The sequence below is a fragment of the Parasteatoda tepidariorum genome, chromosome 7 (genome assembly GCF_982258835.1).
Source record: "Parasteatoda tepidariorum strain Cologne lab strain chromosome 7, Ptep-v5.0, whole genome shotgun sequence".
In the NCBI taxonomy this organism is placed as follows: Eukaryota; Metazoa; Arthropoda; class Arachnida; order Araneae; family Theridiidae; genus Parasteatoda; species Parasteatoda tepidariorum.
The window spans coordinates 27,634,621-27,660,912 of NC_141761.1; the positions used below are offsets into that span (position 1 = coordinate 27,634,621).

The 26,292-nt window shown below is 29.7% G+C and overlaps 1 protein-coding gene and 1 long non-coding RNA gene across 2 annotated transcripts in view; one reads left to right on the forward strand and one right to left on the reverse strand.

Annotated features, from left to right (window-relative positions):
- Positions 1-25,846, reverse strand: part of LOC107443442 (intraflagellar transport protein 20 homolog) — a 43,837-nt gene extending 17,991 nt beyond the window's left edge. The window contains exon 1 of the mRNA XM_043039635.3: positions 25,696-25,846. Within this exon, the coding sequence (XP_042895569.2) occupies positions 25,696-25,741 (46 nt within the window). The 5' untranslated portion in view covers positions 25,742-25,846. The remainder of the gene's footprint in view (positions 1-25,695) is intronic.
- On the forward strand, positions 8,761-17,194 carry LOC107443443 (uncharacterized). Its single transcript, XR_001583978.4, has 3 exons — positions 8,761-8,893; positions 12,387-12,594; positions 15,715-17,194. It is a non-coding gene; the product is annotated as an uncharacterized LOC107443443 (long non-coding RNA).
- Positions 25,847-26,292: the final 446 nt, after the last annotated feature.

A 26,292-nucleotide genomic window follows, 5' to 3' on the forward strand; every position in this document is an offset into this window, starting at 1 on the left:
CGCAGGGAATTTTTGACCGCCGAGGACGGGTGGTTTTTCGAGCCCTGGTATAGGCTATATCTTTGAAGGATAAAAACGAGCTAGAATAAAAACAACGGGAAGAATTATCAAAATTTCCGAAAATAACAACTAGCAACTGCCTTTAGGATGTAAAATTTTGAAGAAGACCGTCCAGCCCATAAGTTCCTAACGTAGGTACTGAAATCATTCAAGGGGCTATAGGGGTTTCTACGGGATGAATGGCAACAAGCAAATGATATATTTATAAAAAAAACTGAGTACACTTTAAATTCTTTTTTTGTTTTGTATTAAATAAATATGCATATGAATGATTCTTAATGCAGAAACTTATAGAAGGATAGATTTTTATTGTGCACAAAGCTTCGCTCCCCAACTTCCGTAATTGTTTCACGTACAGCATTCTTATCTTCTTAAAAGTTGATATTTTTCACTGACACAAAACGTATTTTATTAAAATATTACTAAATATTATAATTTTATGAATGAACATTTTGTCAATATGTTAACACTAACGAAATTAAACAAACCCTGGATTTTAAAAAGCATTAACTATATTTAAAATAAATTAAACTTACGAGAACAGAATGTGTGATATTATAAGAAGAAATAAATGGGAAGTAATTTTACGCGTTAACATGGCCTATATCATAAATACAGCTCAACAACGGTTGTTATCGCTCATGAATTAAAAAATATAAGGATTTTTATTATAGATCAGTGTCAACACCTAATTTCTCTCTTTTTTGTTTCTTTCGATATCAACTCAAGTGCAAGCTTATAAAGTAAAGATCTCGAAGTGGTTAGAGAATAAGAAAAGAGAAGTGGTGAGATAAATAAATTTTTCTACAGAGATGATCAGATAGTCATTGTTTGAAGTAAAATAAGTGAGAAAAAATTGTGGAAAATGATTAAAATTGCAATGAATTTCAAACAAAATTGGAAAAGAATTCGTAAAAAAAAAAATTTTGAAAATGTAAGAACCATGAATATGAATTGCATTTTTAGCGTGCGTCAAATTCGACTTTGTACTGGCATTTTTGTGGGCTGTAGAGTAGCCCGCGTTAATTTTTTTATTAAAATATTTACGATTAATGATTCTAGAGTTTAACTGGGCTTCAGCTGTTGTGAAAGAAAATCTCATAATGATACACTATCAGAATTTTCATTTTAAAATTGCAGTAAAATAGCCGGGAGAAGTCTGTCAACCGAAAAGTTTACGCTTATGAAAATTGTTTTCCTTTACAATTTTGAAATCGCTTAAAACTGAAATTATTTAACCGCAAGATAAATATTTAACTAGCCATTTTAGTTGGATTATTATAGGCTTTTTGTTAGGTAATGAGCATCGGAGTTTGTGTTGCATTTGGTCAAATGAGGCGTGGAATGTGGCGTAATTAACTTATCTGGTGATGCCATCTCTCATGAGATTTTTTGTATTAAGCAGCTTTTTGGTGCTGACATCTATTTGCGTGAATGTAAGTTTCTTATTCCAATATTCCAGGGTCGACAATGAAAAAGTGCAGGACACAGGAAACTCTTTGTGTGTTGAATGAATGGACGAACGCTGATGTCAACGCTGAAATTCGAATCTCCTTCTGCCAGTCATTAGAATGACAAATTAGCCCTGCGTGAATTCTGGTTGTGTTCTGGTTGTTTAACCGCATTCAACGTAAACAGTGAATAAAGAATTTTTCTCGCAGTTAATAGTTTAAATACCATCATTTTTATGGTTATTTGACTTATTTGGTTGAGTGAGGTAAAATAGCGATTAAATAAATAGACCATGTTAACCGAGAAATTTCTTATAGTTTAACGAATAGAAAACAAATTTGATCATTTAATACATTTATTGCTTCCACTGTATGGAAAAGAAAATATATCTGTGCGAGAACTGACGGTTACTAGATCCATACAAACCATAGAGCTACTCTGATATACTACATTTATCTAAATAAACATAGGAAATTCTTGCCAGCACAATATAAATTCACTACCATTAAAACACAGTTGATATTAACCTGTCCATACTTACCCTGTGTCGTCATTTATCCTTTTAAGGTCATTATTCGTTAAAGTACATCAAAAATTATGTATTTAGATATTTATTCATATCATAGTATCTCTTATTTTTAGAAACGATGAATAAAAATAGTCACAAAGTTTAAGTCGAAGAATAATTAAAAAGTTACTTTTCCATTAAAACACCTTTTTTAATTTGCTAACTAGCATTCTATTGTTTGGTTTTCTAACTATACATAAAATTGTAACACAGAAGTATATAAAGAAGTTTTACAAGTTTTATAATAATATTATTTAGTTGATTATGTAATTTAAGTTGGTATTTATACATTAGATTCATTTGGACGCTTTGATTATTTTCATAAAAGACAGTTTTATAGTATTCAATGGAATTTTCAATAAATTAACAGTGTATAATATCAAAAATATTAAACAATTTTAAAAAAGAAGAAGAAAAAATTTTTGTCCTCCATAAAAGCGTTGAAAATTTTTTACTATGTTAAGTAGGTAGTGATCTAAAAAGGAACCTATGTAGTGTAACCTGACTAAGCTATGAATCCATGAGAGGGCATCGCTTTATAACCATTTATAACCGCAGATATCGCTTTATAGCCATTTAATATTGACTCATAATTTAGCAATGAAGAGAGGAGATTAGTTTGATATTGTGGTTTAGAAACATTCGCCAAATAGGTTTGCCATCGTCAGCCTGTCACTTTTCACCGACATCTTAAGCTTAAAAATGCCAACGGCTATGCAAACTTATGGAGTGCAACAATTCCCAATGGGTACAATTAGCTTAAATCGTCATTTGAATAGACTGAGTTAAAGAAGAATATTTCATGAATAAATAGAATATGTTGTTTGAATATTTATTTACAAGTCGTCCAATTCTTTTAAAAACACTTTTGTTTAAGTTTCGTACTAAAAAATTGCAAATAATCTTAAGTGTAAATGTATAAATAACTTCAGCATAATATAGTTGTTTGAGTTTTTGTCTTAAAATATATTAAGAATTCATTTTGTATTTAAAAAATGTTTAGGTAAATATTATGAATTTTTTATTGAGAATTTAGATAGTTTTGTGTTTTTATCAAACTTTTTTCTTCATCCTCAAGTTAGATCAAGTTCAAACGCGAAAAAGTTTCCTGTTATTTTCGTTTTTATTTCTTCGCAGATGATAAAATGTTTCGCTGTAACTTCATGTCAATAACATTTTTATAACTCTACATTTTCCTTTATTAGTAAAAATTATTTTACTAAATATAAGTCCATAAGCAAGAAAATCAGAATAAAATGGTAACCGAGTTATGTATTCTCAATGGACAAAAAAAAAATCACATGGTATGATCCACTTTATCCATATGAAAATCAAGATTTCTTCATTTGTTATCAACTGAAAAGTTTTAAAGGGTATTGTTTAGAAGCAAAACCTTCATTTCTGCCTAATTTTAAGAATATATGAACTATAACCGCATTTTCCTCGAGCCGTAAAAAAAGCTCCAAAATTGACCGACAGATTACAACATCTATTAATAAAGGTATTTACCTGAGTTAATCATCCTTTTTTATTGCTTTTTTTTTTCATTTTGATAAAATAAAGACTCATGAATTCTGCCTAAGGCTCGCACCGACCACAGTGCTGAAGTGAAACACCCATCGTGGTAGACGGATCATGGGTTAGAATCCACTAGCTATCGAGCTCACCGAGGGAGGTTTTGTGGTTTTCCTCTCCATGTAACACAAATCTGGGGTAGTTCCATCTAAAAAGTCCTCCATTAAAGCAAATTTCTCCCAGTACATGATCCGACAGTTACCTTGTCTTCTGGGTTGGTATGAAATTATAAGGCTACAGAGTAGAACACTGGTAGTCGTAAACTGAGAATTAGACCGGCTGTTCAACATCGGTTATAAAGTCAAATAAAATACAGCAAAGTCTCAAAACTATAATGGACGTGTCTGCATTGTAAAGCAAATCTATAATATAACCTGATTGCGCAGCATATTATAATAAATACACAAATCTGCATTTCTCAACCAATTTAATCAGAATTTGGTGTAAAGTGCGCAAATTAAAAAACGAATTTTCCTGAACATTTGATGTAATGATCTTCACGTTATTACTCTATCTTAATGGTTACTTATTACTCTATCTTAATGGTTACTTATTACTCTATCTTAATGGTTACTTATTACTCTATCTTAATGGTTACTTATTACTCTATCTTAATGGTTACTTATTACTCTATCTTAATGGTTCAAAAGGGTGATCTCAAACATGCGCAGTAATTTGTGCAGATGATATTTTAAGCTACGAAATCAGCTACAGAAACATACTTCCTATTATAAACATGCCTTTTTTTCGGCGGATTCGGATTTCTGACACCCGAAATATAGGGAGTAGTCGCCATCTGGAAAATATGCGTTTTGTGCAATCTGGGAAATATGCGTGCAATAGTTTGGTCAGGAGAGCGATTCAAATTTTGGACCCCTTCTTATTAAAAAAATTTTTTTACCCATTTCGCGATATCTCGAAAACTTTTTAAGCGAATTTAAAAATTTTTGCCCACAATTATCAAATTCGTTTATCCAAAGATAATTTCATGTAAAAAATAACTTTTAGAAAATATTTATTATTTTTTTCTGTTTTATTTAATAATAGTCGAATAAAGTTTGGACTGTAAGGTATACAATTTTTACCTCATTTAAAAGAATACAATTTACATGGCAAAATACAATAGAGATAAATCAGTCGTATAGTTCCTGAGACTGCCAAGATCCAAGACTTAGTTAAAGTCGCAATGTCTCATAAATCAATTGCTGTTGTTGATGAACCCGTAAACTTAGCTTAGCTCCGAACGTTAGCTTGTCCTGGGTGTTGGATCTGTCAAGATCCAAGACTTAGTTAAAATCGCGAATTCTCACAAATCCATTGCTGTTGTTGATGAATTGCTGAAACGCGATGGTGGTGCCGTCGCTAAAAACTGGTTGGAAAGCTAAAGGTAGTGAGTTTGATCCTGGCCGAACAATCGGCGTGTCTGCGTAAGAAGGTGCACTTAAAATTTGTCGTGGTTGAAATTCCTTACTCTGGTTATGGTGTGAAAATTTGGAGAGTGCCAGCTCATGTGCTGTCCAAGGGTCTAAATTACTTGGCCATCCTACCACGAACGTAAAAAGATAGATCTCTAAGACAGGAATAGTTGCTTTGCTATGGTGGCGTGATGTATGTATGATGACTTTTTGAATGAAAGGCGATCAAAGAATTACGATTCTTGGTTTCTGAGCAGTACTTAGTTTAACATGAGTAAACGAATTGTGAAATCACCTTCTGCCAACGTACTTGCTTCGCGTTGTTTTGCTTCAGAAGAATCCTTTTTAATCCAAATAAAAATCGATTCAAGAACTATTATTCGAACTATTCTATTAATTATACAAGGGAGAGTTCGAAAATAAGTTTCCTTCTTCAGTTTTTCCCAAGTAATCGAATGGCAATGGGATAAACATGACAGGTATTGAACAGGAATGGCATCCGTGCGCAAATGCGAACAGGAATAGCGTTCATTTTTAATCAAATGGTGTTGTCTCAGTGCCTGCTCAAAGTGGAGAGGAGCTTCTGAGTAGGGTCCCGAAGTTTTATTGCTGGTTTTTTCGAAGGTTGTAAGCATCAATGCTACTGCTACACCCTATTCGAAGGAAACTATTCGAAAAATGAGACCTGATCTTCTTATATTCGGCGTTCTGTTGCAAGATGAAAATGAGAGACTATACTTTGAGACATCAATGCATAAACATATTGCAATTCCTGGTAGGAAGCTCCTAAACTATCCGCCAGAGAGTCTTGATCTCACACCCAGGAGTTTTATGTGTTTGCGGCTTTGTAGAAAAATCTAGGTTAAAGGATCTTTGGAAATAATGCTGAAGTCACACAAAATCGCTTAACGCTTCTCTGCATACAAGGCCCTGATGGTTTGCAGGGGAGGAGGATCTTTTGAAGCTTATAAAGTGGCGCGAAAATTTTTTCAATTTAATAGATAGTTATGTGAAAAAATAAAGTCTTATGTCTGATATCCCATTTTGTCTTTCACATTCAATTTTATCCAAAGTCATCAGGGGAAAACTTATTTTCGGACTTCCTACGGTGCATTCCTATTATCTTTCTTTATAACCATGAATGGTCACAAAGTTATCTCTGGTATAATCCTGATGCTGTTACAGGTATTCACTAATTATTTGAGGAAACCTTATATTTTTAGGATCTATTTACAATTTTACTCAGTAACCTTATTTGTGCGTATTCTACTCAAGCCACTGATGGAAAAATAAAAAAAAATAATTTTTTTCATTTCTTTAAAGTAGATGGGAAGGATTTATATGAGAAAAAGGTAATAATCATGTTTATTATTTTACTTCAAGAAAAAACATGCCATCAAAAGAGCAATAAAATATGCTAAAAACTGATATGCTGTGATAAATTATCTGTCCAAGCACCAATCAGTCTATCACCAATCCTGTGCAACCGTAACGATGTCGTTACGGTTTGGCATTTATAAATATACGACTTCTTCAAAATTCGATTTCGCAGGAACAATTTAACCGATTTCGCTCAAATTTTGTATTTGGTCATGTAAAATTACCTACTTCAAAATGATGTAAAAAAATTGTATACCTTACAATTCAAACTTTTTTCGACTACTGATTAATAAAATAATGAAATATAATAATAAATATTTAGTGAAATTTATTTTTTGCTTGGAATTATCTTTGGGTAAACGAATTTTATGATTGTGTGCAAAATGTTTTTAATTCGCTTAAAAAGTTCTCGAGATATGGTGAAATACGCAAGAAGTGAAATTAACATTAAGGGTTCCAAACTTTGGATCGCTTTCTGACCAAACTATGGGGACCATTCATCCATTTTTTAGCCTCATACACAGAACGGGTATTTGCCAAGTATTTAATAATTAAGTAGACTATTTACTACGCATGAAAAATTGATGTGGAATTACTTATTGAGCATATTTTAACTGAATTGTTGTTAGGCAGTTCAAGTCGAATTTGAGGTTAAGAAAAACATTGAAAAGTTTTATCGTCATTTATGGAATGAAGAAATTAAAATAACAGAAGAAGTTCCACACACAAAAAAAATGTCAAATGTTTTGCAATATTAACCGAGAGCAAATATTATAATAAAAGTGCTTTTGAAGTTATACTTCTTATGCGACTTCCAACAAGGTTGCGTTAAACGTATCACGCTACATTTTTATTGGCCGGGAAATCACGTGGTAGGATCCAGTTTTCCTTCATTCATTTCCATATTGTTTTGGTTCTCACTAGCAGAAAAATAATAAAAGTATTGTTTTTCTATAAATATTTTTTTAGTTTGTTTTGGTACACATATAGTTTAATAGGGTATTATTTTTTATTTTCAAATTTAGTGGATAACAATTGTAAAAAATGAGTGAAAACAATCCCACGGACAATGCGACGGATTTATAAGGTTATGTCAAGGTACGTCGCTTGTGAATATCAATTGATTGTTTCTCTTCTGAAATTACATTATGACGCATTCACATACATTATTAATACAAATACATTTTCCATAGCGAGACGATGAGGCAACCACAAGCACTTCCACTGGTTCAAGAGGTCCACGAGGGAAAAATGCACAATATTAGCGTGATTACAGAGCACGGAAGAGAGCGGAGCAGGAAAAAGAGTCGTTGAATAGAACTAGTGATCCTTCTATGACTGCTGATTCTTCTACAATTAACGTCGCAGGTTACGAAGTTTAACTTCTTCCACGCGGAGGGACTCCACACACTATTTTTTTAATTTTTTTCATAATTCGAGTATGATATAAGTATAATAATTATGAAATTACCAAAACAATGAAAATTAGTTTTACTAATTTACTTTTTGGGTTCAATTACATACAAATAAATATTGATAGGTTATAAATATTGAAATATTGATAGGATAGGCAGTTATTCCGCAAATAATCGATGGTTGCACCAAATTCATGTACTTCTGCCAAGAATTTTATTATTCATTAAAGCATCTCATAGTACCACAACACAATTTTTTTTCTTGTAAATAAATATTTATCGATACGAAAATAAATGAACATTTATACTGAAAAGAATCGATAATTATGAATGAAATATGGGTAATTTTTTTAATCCAATACCAAGAAGTAAAACAAAAATTTCATTTGTGATTATAAACAATACATTGCATTTCGGTACTTATTTTTTCAAATAGCCCTTTAAACTTTTAAAAATAGTGTAATCGCGTTTATTATGTAATATTTACTCAAGTAGATGGGAAAAAAAGGCGTCGTACTATCAACTCTTAATTTATAAATTTTTATAATTATATTAATAAAACATAAAATCAATTGTAAAATATAAAAAGGAAGTTAATATTTATGCAGTATGCGACTAATTTGGCCAATTAAAATTTCAACGTACACATATGTCTTCCAACTACTTCCGCCTTTTTCCTGGTAAATCGCCTTTAACCAATGCACACGATTTCGCTGACATTTTCAGAAAATAATTGGAATCAAAATAGCCAAACAAAGCTTTTAAGACAAATACATTCCATCACCATGAATAATTAATGAAATGCCCTCTTGGCTATATTACACCCTTATAATCTCAGTTTGGCGACTAAGACGCCAAAAAGATATTTTCTCTCATCCTCTCATCGATTCTTGTCAGAATGGGAAAGAACCTATAAAGTAAAGGAGTCCGGAAACTTCCTATCTTTCTAACAGTACGAGATACGTTTAACAGAAGCTCGGAAGAGAAGATAGATAGATAGAGAAGTTTTCGATCCGAAGATGAAACCGGTAAGTGATTTTATTTTTTATTCCATAACTTAGATTAAATGAAAATGTGCTATTGCGTAATCATAATCCCATAAATCAAGTTAAAGCAATCCTAGGCAATCGATTTGTTTACATCACTTAATCTCCGCAAGTGAAGATGCGCTATTGCGAAATCACAATCTCTGAAGTCATGTGGAAATAGATATTTGAATAATGGCTTCCACTAACTGTTCCTTTTTGCTTTATAACTGTTCATTTTTGTTTTCGTACCACATCATAGTAAGATCACAGAAGTTCCGAGAGATATTTTTTTAACCAAAAATAATGATTAAATACAATAAAAAATCATTCATTTATTTAACATTTCGGTTGTTTATATGAAATTATTTATGTAATTACTATGAAAAAAAGCAAATTTAAAAAACAAACAAACATTTTTTTTAATAACAATAAAGATTGTATTGAATAAATTATGAAACGAATAAGTATTTATTATTTATTCTATTAATTCCATATAAGTGTTTCTCATCGAGCTTTTCAATTCAAAATAAAATAATTAAATTGAAGAATAAAGAATTACGTTTCTGGGATAATTATTCTTAACTTTTATAAGTTCAATAATTCAATTCTTCTTTTTAATTTTATGTTTGTATATCAATAACAAGTTCATAATTTAAAAATAGTTCTTTATTCTTCACATTAAAAATTTTCAAACTAATTAATAGTCTTTATTTATGCATTTATTTAATTTTTTTTGGCAAGGATATGGGTCACTTTCGAGAAACTTGCACTTTTAATACCCTATGACTTAAAGTAATTTGTTTAAGCTTTAGTCACGAACTGTAAAATTGTGCAGAAATGAGTAGTATATGAGTAATTTTGTACTTACAATTCGAACTTATTTGACTAAACTAAATAATTTAATAAAAATATTAAATAAATATTAAAAATGGCCTTTTCCATGAAATTATCTTAAAAAGAATGAATTTTGTACTTACATGTTTTGATTAGCGTAATTCTTTCGGTATACTTAATTCTTTCGGTGTCTTCTGTTACTTTAAATTAGTAACATGTATATTTGTTATTTTCAAAAGTATCTTGCAGAAAGATATCAGTATTAGCGAGGTATGTTGCAGAAAACCCGAAGAAATTCTGCCGAGGGGATATGCTACTACCTTACTACATATTACTTCTACCTTATAATTTTAAATTTTCATACACATTTATTAGACCAAATATAGTTTCTTTTTATATAAATAAGAATTACCATGGCTTGCTCTGACTTTTCAGAAAGGTCTATTATTGAGAAATCGCAAAATATCCTAGCATAATATATATACATATTTTTTTTGTATCAGGGCCCTGGTTTTATAAAAATTCACAAAAATGAAATATATAATCAAAAGTTTGGGTAATTAGAAAAATAAGGTTCTGTTTTTGTCGGGAAAAACACGAAAATCAAGTTTTACAAGTAGTTCTAAGTTTAAGATTATGAATTAAAGACGCCATACTCTTATTTCCTTCCAATAAAAAAATTATTTGTGATGAGGCTATTGTCGCTATTAGATATTTTGTGAGAAAATGACACCTAGTAACAGTAGTTCCATTTTATCTCAGCATTGTTCTCAAATTGTAAATTAGCATAAATGTTTTGATAAAGAAGACTTAAGAATTTGTACAAGCAGGTGTCTGTTTAGAAGAAATTTGGGTCCGTTAACGGATCCTTCACAAAATAATTTATCTTTTAATCGGGACCTTCACAAATTTGTTAATCTTCATTATTGTTTTGTTGATCGAATAAAACCTTTCCGGGAAAAAAAAATAAAGACAGTTCGAAACGAACTAAGTTTTTCATGTTTCCCTTGGTTTAAATTCCAAATGTAGTATTTTAAGAAAATATTTCTACTTTTACGAACATTGTGTAGAGTCTTGATGTTGCCATCTAGTGAGTCATAAACAAGACGTCTAAATTAACATGACCAACGGTATCTCACCCATTGTGTTGGTCCTGAAAGAGTAGATACCACCTCTGGAGAAAGCACTAGGTCTGCTCATCGGCAAGACCGATTGTCCAGCTCATTGGAAATAAAAAACAAACATTGTGTGCACATTCTTATTAATATTAAAGGATAATTTTGTTTTGTTTTTTCGTAAATGAATAATTGAATTATGTTTATTCATAAAATTAATTAATAGAATATTTTGTAAATAAAAATTAATTTTTTTTAAATAAAATATTATAAATTTAAGAATTGTTTAAGTTTACTTAATGCGTAACACATTAAAAGTGATACATTACTAAGTTGTGTTATTTAAAATATGTCAATTGAAATTATTAAAAATGTGAGTAATTTTGCTTCCCTTATTCGTCCGAAATGAATATTCTGTGCTGAGCAGTATGAGGTGAATAGCAAATATTGTACGTTGTACGTTGTACAATTGTACGTTGCATCTCTAATTTAGTAGCAGCAATTGTTCAGCAGAAGTTTGTATCTATTTACAATTTAAAAACTTCTTGATAAGGTTTTTAGCATTTTTTTGCAATAGCAGGACCCTATTTGCACAAATTCCCAAAAGCAGGATCCTGGTTGAAAGAATGTGACTAACGCTTATTTTATATTCACAAATTATGAATAATTTTTTCACAATTTTACAAAAACTGGACCTTTTGCAAAATGTTTGGACAGACACCTGACAAGCATTTATTGAAAAAATGTCACATCAAAAACATTAAGAAAGTCAAAACGGAACAACGAGTTGTTTTTTAAACTTTTACTGCCGGTTACAGAAATACATTAAGCCAGGCCATCATCTATTTTGGTAAATGGATTCTCATAATATTTACTAAATGTATTCTCATAATATTTTCAGGAAATATTAAATCAATCAGGGGTCTGTCCAGACATTTTGTGAAAGGTCCGTTTTTGTAAAATTGTAAAAAAATTACTCGCAATTTGTGAATATAAAATAAACGTTAAGTCACATTCTTTCAACCAGGGTCCGCTTTTGGGAATTTGTGCAAATAGGGTCCGTTATTGCAAAAAAAGCTTTTTCAAGGCGTTTTTAAATTGTAAAGACATACAAGATTATGCTCAACACTGTAAAATTATAATTAAAAAAATTAAATTTTAAAAAATAAACAGCAATTGCAGCTACTAAATTAGAGATGCAACATATAAATATTTGGTATTTAGCCTATACTGCTGAACGCAGAGTATTCATTTCGGACGAATAAAGGAAGTAGCGTCTGCCGAAGACAAAATTTAGTTCGTTTACATCTGTCTTTCTTTCCCCTTTCCCTACTTGGGAAGGGTTTATTCGATTAACAAAACAATAATGGAGATAAACAAATTTGTGAAGGTTCCGATTAAAAGATAAATTATTTTGTGAAGGGTCCGTTTTGATGAAAAGATATTTTGTGAAGGGTACCCAAATTTCTTCTAAGCAGATCCCTGTCAATCCTGGAAATTATTGTAAAGTTTTTTTTTTACCCCAATTATGTTTTATCATTCAGCTATCAAGACATCAAGTTCAGCTATCAAGTCCCACAAATCCATTGAAATCCATTGTTATTGGCCCACAAGTGTCAAAAATAGAGTGCAGTGGCCCACCCTGCGCTGCCTTGTCAACCATGTTGAAGAATATGAAAATTATATGAAGTAATGCTCTGTTAAAAATGAAGTAATGTCATGAAATTCACGTGAAGTAAAAAATCAACAATAGTAAGTATGCACATTTGCCCACACTTCGAAATATCAGTTTCGTTTTTGCAAACAATTTTTTTAATAAGTAAGATGAAATCGAATAATATAATTTCAGATTGAAAAAAAATGTTTTATTCAGTAACCAATGGTGACCTTAGGCGAACTGTCTAAATCAGGAATCCCCACGCATTGTTTTGCCTAAGCTTTTTTAAAAGGGCTGCCCGACCTGCCTGTCATTTAACCTCTATAAATGCGCCTTCTTGCCCTTTTATTAAAAATAAGGCCACCCTCCCTTAAAAACACTATCCTATTATTTATATTCAATTCTTAAGTGATTTTAAGTTTATTTTTTTTAAATAAATACCTTTAAAAAAATACACCTATAAATGTTCATTTTCTTTTAATTTTCAGTTTAAATTATAGAAAAAAACTTCCAAGTTGTTTATGAATAATTCTTTTTTTTTAGTTTACTTTTCTTTTGAAAAAATTTATGATTAAAGATTGTATTTCAGCATGGCTTTATTTACTTTGAGAATTACTATTAATAGCATGCACACAAAATAGTATACGCACAGAATGGGTAATTTAAAAAATTTTGAGGATCATTCAATTATCACATAATATACACCTTTTGATAAATTTTTACCGTGTTAATTGAGTGGCCCTTTCAAAACCCTGAGTCCCTTTTTCTGTAAGGAAGCTCCCTGCCATTTTTTATTCCTAGGGAGAACTCCTCATTTTGTTTCTTAGAACACATTCCAACCCTCCATGCGAGTATGAAATTGTACTGATGTAAGTATGAAATTGTACTGAAATTTCCCTGCTACTCATTATTTTTCCTTTTGAAAATCATCCGGGAACTATATTTTTGATGCCTGCGTCTGAAAGTTCGGGGGGGGGGGAAAAGCGGGACTAACGCAAAGAGGGTTGGTATACTGACGGGATCGCGAGCATTTTTTATAGGTGAATTAATAACTGAAATCAATATTTTTCCGTAGCATTTCATTTAAAAAAAAAAAAAATCGTGGATCCTCAGAAGTGGGTGCTCCTAAAACAATAGGAGGGTGCCCTCAAACATGAAATTGGGTACCCCTGTTCTGAACTATACAGACCTTGATCTACTACTAAAAATACATTTTAATTTGTAAAAGAATAAATAATTGAAGCAAAAAAAAATTCTAACAAAATATTTAATACAATATTTTACAAATAAGTTTATAATAATATTTTTTAATGAAAATAATAAATTTCTAAAAAGAAGTTTTTTTGAAAAGTCATCAGAATATAACGTCATTAAAATTATTTTGTTCATAATGATATAACGTGATTAAAAGTTTTTCGAGAAAAACGCTCTTAACCCCTAAATTTATCTGCAAAGTTTGTTTCTTTAAAAGGAATGCAACTATGTAAGTTCGTCCATTTGGAAATATAATTTTCTTTTTAATAATCTAAGTTTTTCAAATTTTTTATTATAAATTTTTCATAAAATTTTCATTTGCCACTATTGAAATCCCACCATCCCACTCTGTGGTACGCCTCCCCTATACCTGGCCATCCATAACCTAGAGTCAATTAATTATGTTTCTCGCATGGCGAACGGTCTTCCAACATATTTAAACAAAAATATAAATTTTTAATTAAATGTAATCTACTCATTTTTTGGCTTTTCTTTTAACACATTTACTTTTTAAAATAATTTAGTTTATACTACTTTATAACTGCGTGAAAGTAATGTTATGAAGTAGCATTTCAAAATTTTTAACTTACTAACATAAAAGATACCAAAGAAGATAACCCAATCAGTCTGTCTATTCCAAAGTAATTAAGTTATAGATTATCGAAAAGTACAATTTTTTACCTTGAATACGTCGCCTACTTAAAATCATTTCGCAAATGAAGAACAATAATGTTGGCTGAAGATTTTTCTCTTTAATCGAGAAAATATTTGCGAATTTATAAGCGTTCAAATTAGATTATTAAAAGCATCGCAGATAGATTATTAAAAAGCATCTTTGTTTCAATGTCAACTAACAATTCAATGACTTTATTTTTAAAAAAATTCAATTTCAAATGACTGTCAATATTTTCAAATTAAGCACAAAAAAATAATTGCATGATAATTAATCCATTCTGGGATATCCATATTTTCAATATCTCCGAAGCGTAATTTAAAAATCATAGCTTAATTATTAAAATTTTTGTGATTGAATATCATTTTTATTCGTTCGTCGACCCCCTAGATCAGATTAACCTCTAATTTAATCTGAACCGACCCCCAAAGATTTGATATCAACCACTTTTCCGACCCCTAGATTAAATTTTTCGAACATCAGATCAATTGGGAGCTCGCTCGTTCTAAATACTCCCAAGTTAGTTTACTCACCCACTCATCTGATTTATTCATCTATTTTTAGTGATTTTTCCAACTGTATTATTTATTGCGCATATGGCAGAATTTCTACTATTCTTAACAAGTTTTTTTTTTTTTTTTTGCCTAATATACATGCCTCATAAACATGCATGTTCAATAATTTATATCTACAACCAATGTTAAATAGACAACTTTTTTTATTTCTTATTTCATAAATAAATAAAAAAAAGAAACTAACTACAAATTAAAAATTTAGCTTGATGTGAAAGTAACTCTTAGGCTAATCCTTTTGACCCCTTAACGATCGGTTAATTTTCAAGAAAACGGTCATAAAAGTGCCTATTTTGCAAAATACACGTATTTGATTAGTGCTGACATCTAGTTTAAAATAAACTATCTACAATGACCTTAAAAATATTCTGGTACTGCCATCTGGTGTGTAAAATGAGAAATAAAATGTTTTCTGGGAAAAAGAAATGAATTAGTTTTATTCTTAGTGGCGTGTTACTACTGAACACTCCAGCCCGGAAATAGCCATTACCTCGTCATTTTCACGGGAGTGAGAAGGAAGGGGTTAAAAGGAATCTTTGAAGCTATCGTAATGTTAATTACCCAAATACATGAACTTTTTAACGAAATATTACTAAAAATATTCAGGGTATTCCATATTAATCACTTTTAACATTTACTGCAATGTCTTAAAAATTATATCTGTGATAGTTATGATTGTTTTGGTTTATGCATTTAAATTATCGAAATTATTTCAGGAATTGCTTCAAATTTCCTGTTTCTTCAAGAACTACAGCCAGCGGTTTCATCGTCAAAAATCCTTCAAATTAACTAATTTTCATTTAATATTTTTCTCTTTTTATTTATATTTTTATATTCAGAGTCTTGATTTTTAAATAGAAATTGAATTTAAATTTTTAAAAATTGCAAATACAAATACTAAATAATGTGAATACGATTTTAATTTGTTTTTGCAAAACTTTTATATCATTAAAAGTTTTGCATTCAACATTTCATACATATCAAACATTTTAATACTTGGTTAATTAATTACAATGCTCTTTTTAGTTTAGTTGATTATTCATTTTATATGTTGTGTATAAATTGTTATATTATATGGATAATCAAATAATTTATTTCGAATGATTACTTTTTCATAAAATTTTTGATTTTCAACAAAAATTATGTAAAACTAGAAAAACACAAATTATTTTTCTTTAATCTCCATAAACAATATTAAATCTATTGAAATATTCTGCCTAAAATATATTTATACTTAATTATTTACAATACTGATTGAATTCTATTGGATGTTGATTTTTATGTGTTTTTATATTAGATAAATAATGAAATATCTTAATTAGGATGAGTAATTATGTAACAAGCTATAAGATTCATTAATATTTTTTAAACTGATTAAATTCAAACTATTTTGTATGAATAAAATTGAGCTTTATGAACTATTCTATTATTTAAAGGATCTTGAAACACCAGTATGATATGCTATATAATATAATATTATATGATACTGTATGTGATAAAATTATTTTAGATGCATCATAATATGATTTTCTATGATATAATATTATATTATATAAATGGGTGTCTTCCCATTCTCACTCCTGCTTTTTTTTACAATAATCATATGTTTTGTAAGTATATATATATATATTGACTTTTATGTAAATGTGTGTAAATCAGAGGTTAAAGTACAATACAAAGCTAACACTCTCGTTCAAGCGTTATTATTCTAATCATTATTTAATTTTTAAAAATAATCGGCTTAGAAGCTTGTTAAAAGGGCCGTTTTTACATTATGTAAACAAGCTTTTGGCTACTTTGGAGCCCAAATATTGGAAAATTGGTGCCTCTGTAACTAAACGGCCCTTAACCTTCGCTTATTATGCAGGAAATCCTGTTTCGAGTTACAGCTCTAAAGTTCAATACCTACCTGCTCCGGCTTATGCTGATTACAGCTATAAGTGGTTGACGGATCCCGGGTTAGAGTCCCATTGCCGTCAGGCTTACCGTGAGAGGTTTTCGTGGTTTTCCTCTCATGTAACACAAATGTGGGTAAGTCCCCCCTATAAAAGACCTCCACGAAGGCATACATGCCCTTATTCGTGACTCAGAAGTATCCTTGTCTTTTGAGTTGGACATAAAACTACAAGGCTGCGACGACGAAAATCTAATCAACATGCTTATGTTGATATTTTTTGTCTCCTTTGAAAAAGAAAACAGATTAAAACTTTTTATAGTATAATTTTTTATATTCATTTTATTACTTTATTTTTAATTTATATTAGCGCTATATTAGCTATGTATTGTAGTAGGTTATTTTATAATATCATTCCATGAGAATACTCAATAATATTAAATCAGTATCCATAAGAATATGATTTTACTGTACTTATTTAATAAAATTTTAATACCTGATCTATCTTAAATACTCACTATTTCTAAAATAATATTTGCTATTAATTTTCATGATGGAATAAAGATTGATTCTTTTTCAAATATTCTGAATATTAAAAATTAATTTTTACATTTAAAATCATTTTAGCTACCAAACATTGCATCAATTTTCAAAACAAAAATCGTGATTTCTATATTTTGTTTATTTCTAGATTTTTTGTATATAGTTTGCAAATAATTTATACATTTTTTAAATCATTCTTTTCACCAAACTTTACCCTTAATTTAATTTTTAAAAAAAGAAAATTAATTGTACTCATTTACTGCAAAATAGTACGAAAAACCAAAAATATAATTTTAAAACTAAATATAAAATTTTTTCAAGAATTGTTTTTCAATTAATACACATCTATGAATTTAAAAAATCTGTATTATATGGAATATTTTCTTTAAAATTCAATTTATTCCATATTCAATTTTATCCTTTTCATTCGTTTTTTTTTACTGTTCTTTGATTTACACACATATATTAATCTTCTGTTTCATTCTTTAGTTATATTTTCTTCGTTTATTTCGTTAAAAGTTTTGTTTTAACGATTAATTTATTGTTTCCACATGCAATACAGATGTTGTTTTATTCTTTCCTTTTGCTTGAAATTTTATATGACATTTTATTCAGAGTTATTTTAACATTCTGTTGACTAATTTGTCTTCGTTATTATGTAAACAGTAATCATAATTATCATATTGTGAATTTGGAATTATACTTATTTTACAAATCCTTGTAAAAAATGTATGCACATTAGAAATCATAAATTAATATTTAATGGGAAAAAATAACTAAAGGCTATCGAAATAAAACGAATCAGGAGCGAAAAATGTCGAATGAAAAATTTCAAAAACAGTTTGATTGTAGATGGAAACTGAAGTGTTCAAAGCAATTATTAGAGTCACCTTTAAGTTTCATCAGCTAATCAAACTGGTTTTGATATTCTTCAACTCGCTTTACCCGCTAGTGATCAATCATATTTCGTTAGCGCTTTTGTTTTGTTTCTTTCTCACTTTTATACGCATAGTTAATTCCTTATATTTATTTATTTCGAAATCGAAAAAGTTTCCTTTTTTTTTCCGTAAAAAAGTATAAAATTATCATTTTTCTTTCAAATAAACTTCTTAACAAAGCTGTTTATTTTAAACCTATTTATGCCATCGAAAGTTGTTTTACTTTTATAGGCGTTCGCATGATTGTTTTAAAGTTAGCAATTTAAATTGAGTCAAACTATTGGCTGTAGTTATTGTTATTATTAACTATTGTCCATGTCCAATTATTACTTTTAGCAAAATTAATATAACTCAATACTTTTCAGTTATTATTTTATTATGAGAAATTGCAACATTTCGTTATAAAAAATTAACTTTTAAAATAGCAGATTAATAATTTCATTTTCTATGCTCTTACCAAATTAAATTGTATTAATTTTAATTTAAATATAAGTTATAAAAATTCCGGCTAGCTTTTTAATTTTAATAAAAGTTGCAATTAAAAATTTGCAATATTATTTTAAAGATTCCCCAGATTTTCCTTCGCCAATCGGAAATCAATTGTACATAAATTTTTCTCAGGTTCTTTAATTCTAACTAACTATTCAAATGCTGTTTATAGAAATTATAATAGTTGACTTAATGGACAGAAGTCAGCAATTGTACATCAATATTTTCTCGGGTTCTCTTAATCTTAATTTAATCGAAAAAAAATTTTTTTAAAAAATCAGTTGTGGCATGAGGTGCTTCATTAAAAAAAGAGGTTTCATTAAATGGCGCCAAAATGCCACAGATCAAAGCCATCGAAAATTTTATGATTCACAGCCATCGAAAGCAATGTTTATTTAGTCATCGAAACGTATTCTAAAACCATCGAATAATCGAATCTATATGACGTATACATAATTTTTGTAATGAGAGCGTTTAGTGATATATTTTTAGAATCCTTGTCAAAAGAGGAATTCAAAAACGTATCAAAAGTGAAGCAAATCAATATTTAAGTCGAGGAAAAACAAAAACGCTGCCGTTATGTAGCAAATCACTACTGAGGAAGGCTGAACTGAAAACGTTAACACTTGTTTAATTGTCGTAGGAAACAGAAAAGTTCAAGAATGATTGTTAGAAACGTTAGAAAGTTTTATCAGACAATTAAACTTTTTTTATATTTTCCTCCCTGCCTTCCTCACTGGTGATTAGATAGATTTCAGAAGAGCATTCGTTTTTCCTTGCGCTAATATTAATTAGCTTTCCCTGTTGTGAACGCTTTTCGATTTCATTTTTGACTAGAATTAGGAAAACATGTTTTAAGGATGATCATTGCGGAAATCTTTGTACATTTTATTTTATTTATTTTGCAAACCTATTTTAATTCTTAAATCTTTAACATTCTCTAACTTTTTACTTTATATGTTTTCGGAAAAATTACTCAATTACAATCAGATTTTTGCAATATTTTCTTCATGGTTCTTTTTATTTGGATTCAAAATTGAAGTTGTATTTAAGACTATATAGTCTTTTTTTTTTATAAAAATCCCTACGCACGTTCCAACTTTATGAAATCTCTGCTCCCCGTAATGTAAATATATTTGTAAATATTCTCACCAAATTTTTTCTCCTTAATACGTTATGATTTTGTACATAATTCAAGTAGGTAGTTTTAAAAGATGACTCAGTTTCAACTTCTCCGACTGCTAGGTCAGCAACACTGTACATAAATATTCCTATAAGTGTTTTTAATGTAATGTTGTTCTAGTAGCTAGATATCAATTTATTCTTTCCATAAAATCCATGTAGCAATTTCTTTGTATGTATATAAAATGTCAAGAATAGAATATATTAGCATCTTGCTCAATATGAAAACCTTATTGTGTCGTTATCTATGCAACAAAGAAGAAACAAAAGCTGGCATAAAAGCCTCCTTTCGGGTAAACTATGCAAAAATGGGAGGTTGGATCATTTCAGCTGGAACTTGTCTTTGCTTTTTTATTTATTTATATTATATATATATTTTTTTTGCATTATTTGTGCTTGGTGCGAAGAGCTTTTTAGCTTATTTTACGTGTTTCAGATTTTAATATTTTCAAACCTCTATTTTTGGTGCTTGATCTAGTAGAAATTTGTTCTTTGGGGTGATGTAATGCTTGGTTTTTAAGCCATGAAAGGGACACCCTTGCATAGAAGGCCCAGAAAGTTTCACTTTGACTTGAGTGCCCATTTTCTCTTTTTCAACCAATTATTTTTGGATTTTTCTTTTATTTATTATTATTATTATTTTACAGCTGGTTTACTTTTATCTTTGCACACCTAAGTCAGCAATTTGTACATACTTTTTCAAGCTTATTCATTTCATATATTCCAAGTGTATTTTGTGCGATAATTCCGTATCTTCTTCGGTTAATTCAAGTTCTATTAATCAATTGTGTATCCCTATTTCTCCAAAACATTCTGCGATAAGTTACTGTATAAAGAATTTATTATTAACTGTACAAAGAGTTATTTATAACATATAAATGTTTAAACTGTGTTAATTTTGTGATTAGTAATTTCCGTAGATATGTAATACTTTGTTAAGAATCTCTTGAAAAATATTTTGCTCAATATCAAACTTCTATGCAAATGAAAGCTATTATATGCAAGTTTTGAGGTAAGAACCTCAATGTGGAAAAATTATGCCAAAAATGTGGTGTTGGATCATTTCGAAAAACTTTATTTTGCCTTTAAATATTTTAGTTATCCTTTTGTTCTTTTTCTTTAATTTTGCGTCTGATTTCCTTCTATCTTCGCAAACCTAAGTCAGCAATTTGTACATAATATTTCATGTGTGCATGACAATTCCACTTCTGAGATTAAATATAAATTCTATCAATCATTCCCACAATCATTCCCACAATCAATTATTTCCCACAAACATTTCTCTGATTATTTATTGTATATAAAATTAACTTGTTTTACTGAGGTAAACCTATGTTTAGTAATTTCCGTGTACATACATAAATAATGTTATGAATAGAATGTCTTGACATCTTGCTCAATATAAATTTATTTTTTAATTGCATCCTTTTCTATGCAACAGAGAAACTGACATAAATGCTCAATCCAGTACTGCTATGCAAAAGTGTGAGACTGTATCATTTCAAATATACTTTGAAAATACAGTCTCGGTACTAAATTTTCCATCTTTATTTTGCTTTTTTTGCCTTATTTGTGTTTGATGCGAAGAACTTTTTAGCTTATTTCACATCTTTTAATATTTTTAAAATGTCTATTTTTGGTGCTCGAGCTAGTAGGAGTTTGCTCTTTGGGGTGATGTATTGCTTGGTTTCTAAGCCATGGAAGGGGCTCCCTAGCATAGAAGGCCCAAAGAGTTTCACTTTGAAGTATGACTTATGAGTACATGCTTTCACTTTTTTTTTTCTTTTTTCATTTGCGTTCGTAGATCTAAGTTAACACATTGTATATAAAAGTATTTCGTGTGTATCAGTAGAATTATCTGTATTTGTATGATTCCGCTTAATCTATGATTAAATTTAACCACTATAAAGCCGTTGTGTGCGTCTATATATATATCTGCCATAGATTAAGAGAATATTTTGACTTTTGTGGACAGCCATCGTCAATTTGAAACGCACCAGGCTAATTGAAAATGTCCCCGAGTTTTATAATCAGTCCGACACTTTTCAGGCTTACTGTAAGTGAACTCACGTACTAGAACTGTATCATTAATCTCTCTGTTTGCTTGTTTTATATTTCAGACAGTTTGCAATTTGCCCCCGAAGACTTATAGCTGGTTTGTTTCAAAGAGCCTAAAAATATTTCAGACTGATTGAGTAATTCTGCACTCATTTTCTAATTAACCCTAAATCTGACACTAATAAGCCTAAAAATGTCAAGCAGAATACAAAATACTGAAAAACTTTTCTAATTGCACAGTTAAGCTATCTTTTTTTTATTGAGGTGAAAATTTCTTTTATAAAAAATATGGTTAAACACTTACGCCTAATTTTATTGGACATCCTTTAGTGTTATCTACAGCTTTAGTTTATAAATAAATCGTATTCATATGATTACAGCCATAAATAAATTTTAAATATTTAAATCACCAATATTTTTCTTTTGGAAAAAATGAGATGTTCCCTGCGAGGAAGGGAGCATCTCTTTCTTTTACAGTAAACAAATTTTCAACTTTAATGATTTGATTTAATTCAGCTCTACGCCATCTTTAGTAATTCATTTTATGAGACCCATTTTGCGAGGTATCGTGAGCAGCTACCATCTCTCTATTTTCGTACCTAACCACAGTTTGCACGGACTTGTGCTGCACATTTTAAATAAGTGTTTTTCCATTTATGAGTTATATTTCTTTCAATTATTTATACTGCAGGCAAAACATCCATCGTTTGAAATTGTTATTCTGATCATCAATAATATTTCATTTCGACTCCCTTTCAATTGTTTTATCGGGTATTTATTACATTTTATTTTCTTGTTAATTTTATTTATTGAAAATTGAATCCTATTTTTTATGAATCCTATTTATTAATGGATTAAAAGTAATTTTTATTAGTCTGAAAAAAAAACTATTGTGACAGTCTTGAGTAGAAGTTTATTTGAAAGACGTAAATTTATAACTTTATGTAAATAAATAAAACCATTTTCGTTTAATGCGTAACTAAAATCAATATTTTAAGCCACATATTTTTCATTAATTATAAAAAATATATATAAATTCAAAAAGTCATCTGTTACTAAATATGATCTTAAATATTGTGTTAGATACTATAGTTACCATTTTTCTATGTTTCATTAATTAAAAATTTGAAAAAGATTTGTAGAATACATTAATATATTAGATTTTTTTTAAAATTTCACTTACATCACCGACGCAAAAAATATCTTAAATAATTATGTTGTATAATTTTAGATCATTGTCTTGCTAATTTGCCACTATGTTCTTTTCCACTAAGGTACCTCCCTGATTTTTGTGATAAATATGTTTTCTGAATTATTTATAAGAATTATAACAATTTATTCTTTAACTCATCCTACGAAATGTATTTCTAAAAATGGATTATTTATATAAATAAACTGTATTGCATGTTGGAAATTTTTAATAAAATGTTTACCTGTACTACGTTTATTACTTTAGAGTACATTGCACACGAACGAGTATATTTTAAGAGAGCATTCAACTTAAAAATTATTAAAAAAAAAGAATTTAGAAATCATGGTTTAACTCTTTATACCCACCACGAGAAATAAAAACACTGATCTTATGCCATTGAAAAAATATGTTAACTTATTTTTATAGGCTTTAGAGAAGTATTAAATTAAAAATAATATTTTACATATTGTAATTATGCATTTTACTTTCTTAAAATTGAGTTGTTTTTATTTCTTCATTATTTTTAATATCATAAAAGTCCAACAAAATTTTTTTATGGCCAGCATGACAACTAGGCCTAAAATTTATGCAATCCTAAAATCTTATTATTTTGAAATATCTTATTTAAGATGGTATAAAAATGTTTATAACAAGCATTCTAGTTTTCATTTAATTAAAGTATTTTATTTTCAATAAAAACACTTGAGATTTCATTCCGTAAATTTCTTAATCGGAACATCACTATTTTAGTTATTTAGAATTACTATTTAAGAATTTTACTTGTTTGGCATAATAAAGCAAAAACTAGTAAAGCCATTTTTACTTAGCTAAATTATTCAGAGAAATAAATAGTATGACAGCAACGTTTTTAATACGGTTTTTATCAAAACTAAAAAATTTAGATTCCGTTGAACAAGAGGAACTTTAGATTCCGTTGAACTTATCATAACAGGATAACACTCAATACATTGTCAGAATTTTGGAGAGCTTTGAAACATATTACTCAAATTTCGGCAATCTTAGCTTAGCAATAAATTAAACCAAGTGATCGTAATTTTTAATGTAATTACACGATTTTAGAGCTCAAAATGACAGGAAATAGTGTTCCATTTAACACCATATGAAGGTTGTAGCAAATTTGAAACTTACAGTTCAAAATACTGATTCTATGGTTTGACGTTCAACCGACGTTTCTGAGATTGTAGGGCTGATTGTGCTCCGGAAAAAATCCGGATTTCCGGACTTTTCGCTTACAGTGATCCAGAAGTTTCCGGAGATCAAAGGCCCAGACGTTTCAAAAAATCATTGATCACAGAAGTTTCTGGAAATCAAATTTTCAAAGGTGGAACTTAAAAACACAGTTTATTTTATTTGTTTGTAAGGGGGAGCCAGAGATACACTTTATAAGCTTATATTCATGATCAATATTCAATTTTTATCAGTAAATAGTTATTATAATCATAAACTCAAGAAAGAAAGACATATTTGTAAATTTTATTAATTTCCAGGTCATCATAGGTATGTGTAAATGGTATAGGTATGTGTAAAATTTCAAAAATATTTTAAGTAAACTAAGAAATATTGAGAAAAAGGAAATAACCTTGCTTAAATTTTTTTTTTTTAATTTTTCAATTTAAACTTCTTTTTTTTTAACTCAAGAAATTTTCCGGTATTTTGACTTGGGCTCACAATCACCCCTGGAGATTCTAAAGATATCAGAATTCCTACCGTTCGACAGTAACAACAAATCGCTACCGTCATTGCAGTGACGATATCAGAACTACTACTAGACGGGGAAAAAAACCTAAATTGGGTATAAAAAAAACCCAATTTGGGTTGAAACATTATTTGGCATAAGGCTACCCAATTTGAGTTCATAATAAATTGGATTATATGTAATGCAATCCTATTATTACGGATATAATCCTTTTCTCCCCAACTTTGAGACCAAATATGCGATTATGTTAAACACTATTTCAAACATGCGATTAAATCAAACAGAGAAATTGTAATTGTTTTGGTAAAATCAGAGTTGACGGTACAGGCGTGGCGCAATCAAAAAAAATGTAAGCCAAACAGACGTCTTTATGATGTCATATTTACGATAAATTGAAGTTGAAAAAAACTATTTAAGTTGTTTGACAAATATTCCTAATTTGAAGTTTGAAAGTTTTAATATTAAATTTGGGACACTTAATCAGAAATTTTACAAGTCAAACAAGTAAGTATATTACAAAAAATAAAATCTAGTATTGGCGAAAATGTTAACTTGTTGGGCAGTAATACAAATTTGCAATATAAGAAAATAGGCTTCTGCAGTAAGAAAAACTAACACATAATGCTTAAAAAATATATAATAATGATACAGTTATGAAAAGAAAGAAAAAGAGCATACACTCACTTTGTTGACTTGTCGACAGAACATCTGATTGTTCCGAAACAAACATGGAGCGACAAGGTCGACAAAAACAAAGATAATTCGGTTGACAGCTAAAATAGCAGAGCTATAATCCAATTTGGATATTGGTATTTCCCAACTGATATTGTAAACTGGAAGTCGTAGAACACGTGACAGTTTACTCTAATTTGGAAAGATTTTAGATTCCTTACGCGTCCGATAGTCTTCAAATCGTAAATTATGCTCGTATTGGAGTTTGGAAAGCTAATATATGCGTTCAAGCATCACTGGCTACGGTCAGTGTGCGGGTGGGGGACCACTTGGATCAGCCTGCGTAGGGACCGAAGGTGTGCGGTATTGGTCCTCGTTAAACTGTTCTACCGTAAAGTGCTCGACTTCGCGTGCAGGTCGTCGGGCTACCGAAGGGGGGGGGGTGCCATCTCGTCTGCAGAGGATCAAAATTGTGATGGCATGTCTTCGGATCATCCTCAGGGATGTCTCCCAGACCGTCGCCAATAGCCCATTGTGCAGCTTTAGTGCGACGTAAATGAACAATAACATATGTGTTGTTTGCCGACCAGGTGGCCGAGTGGTTAGCGT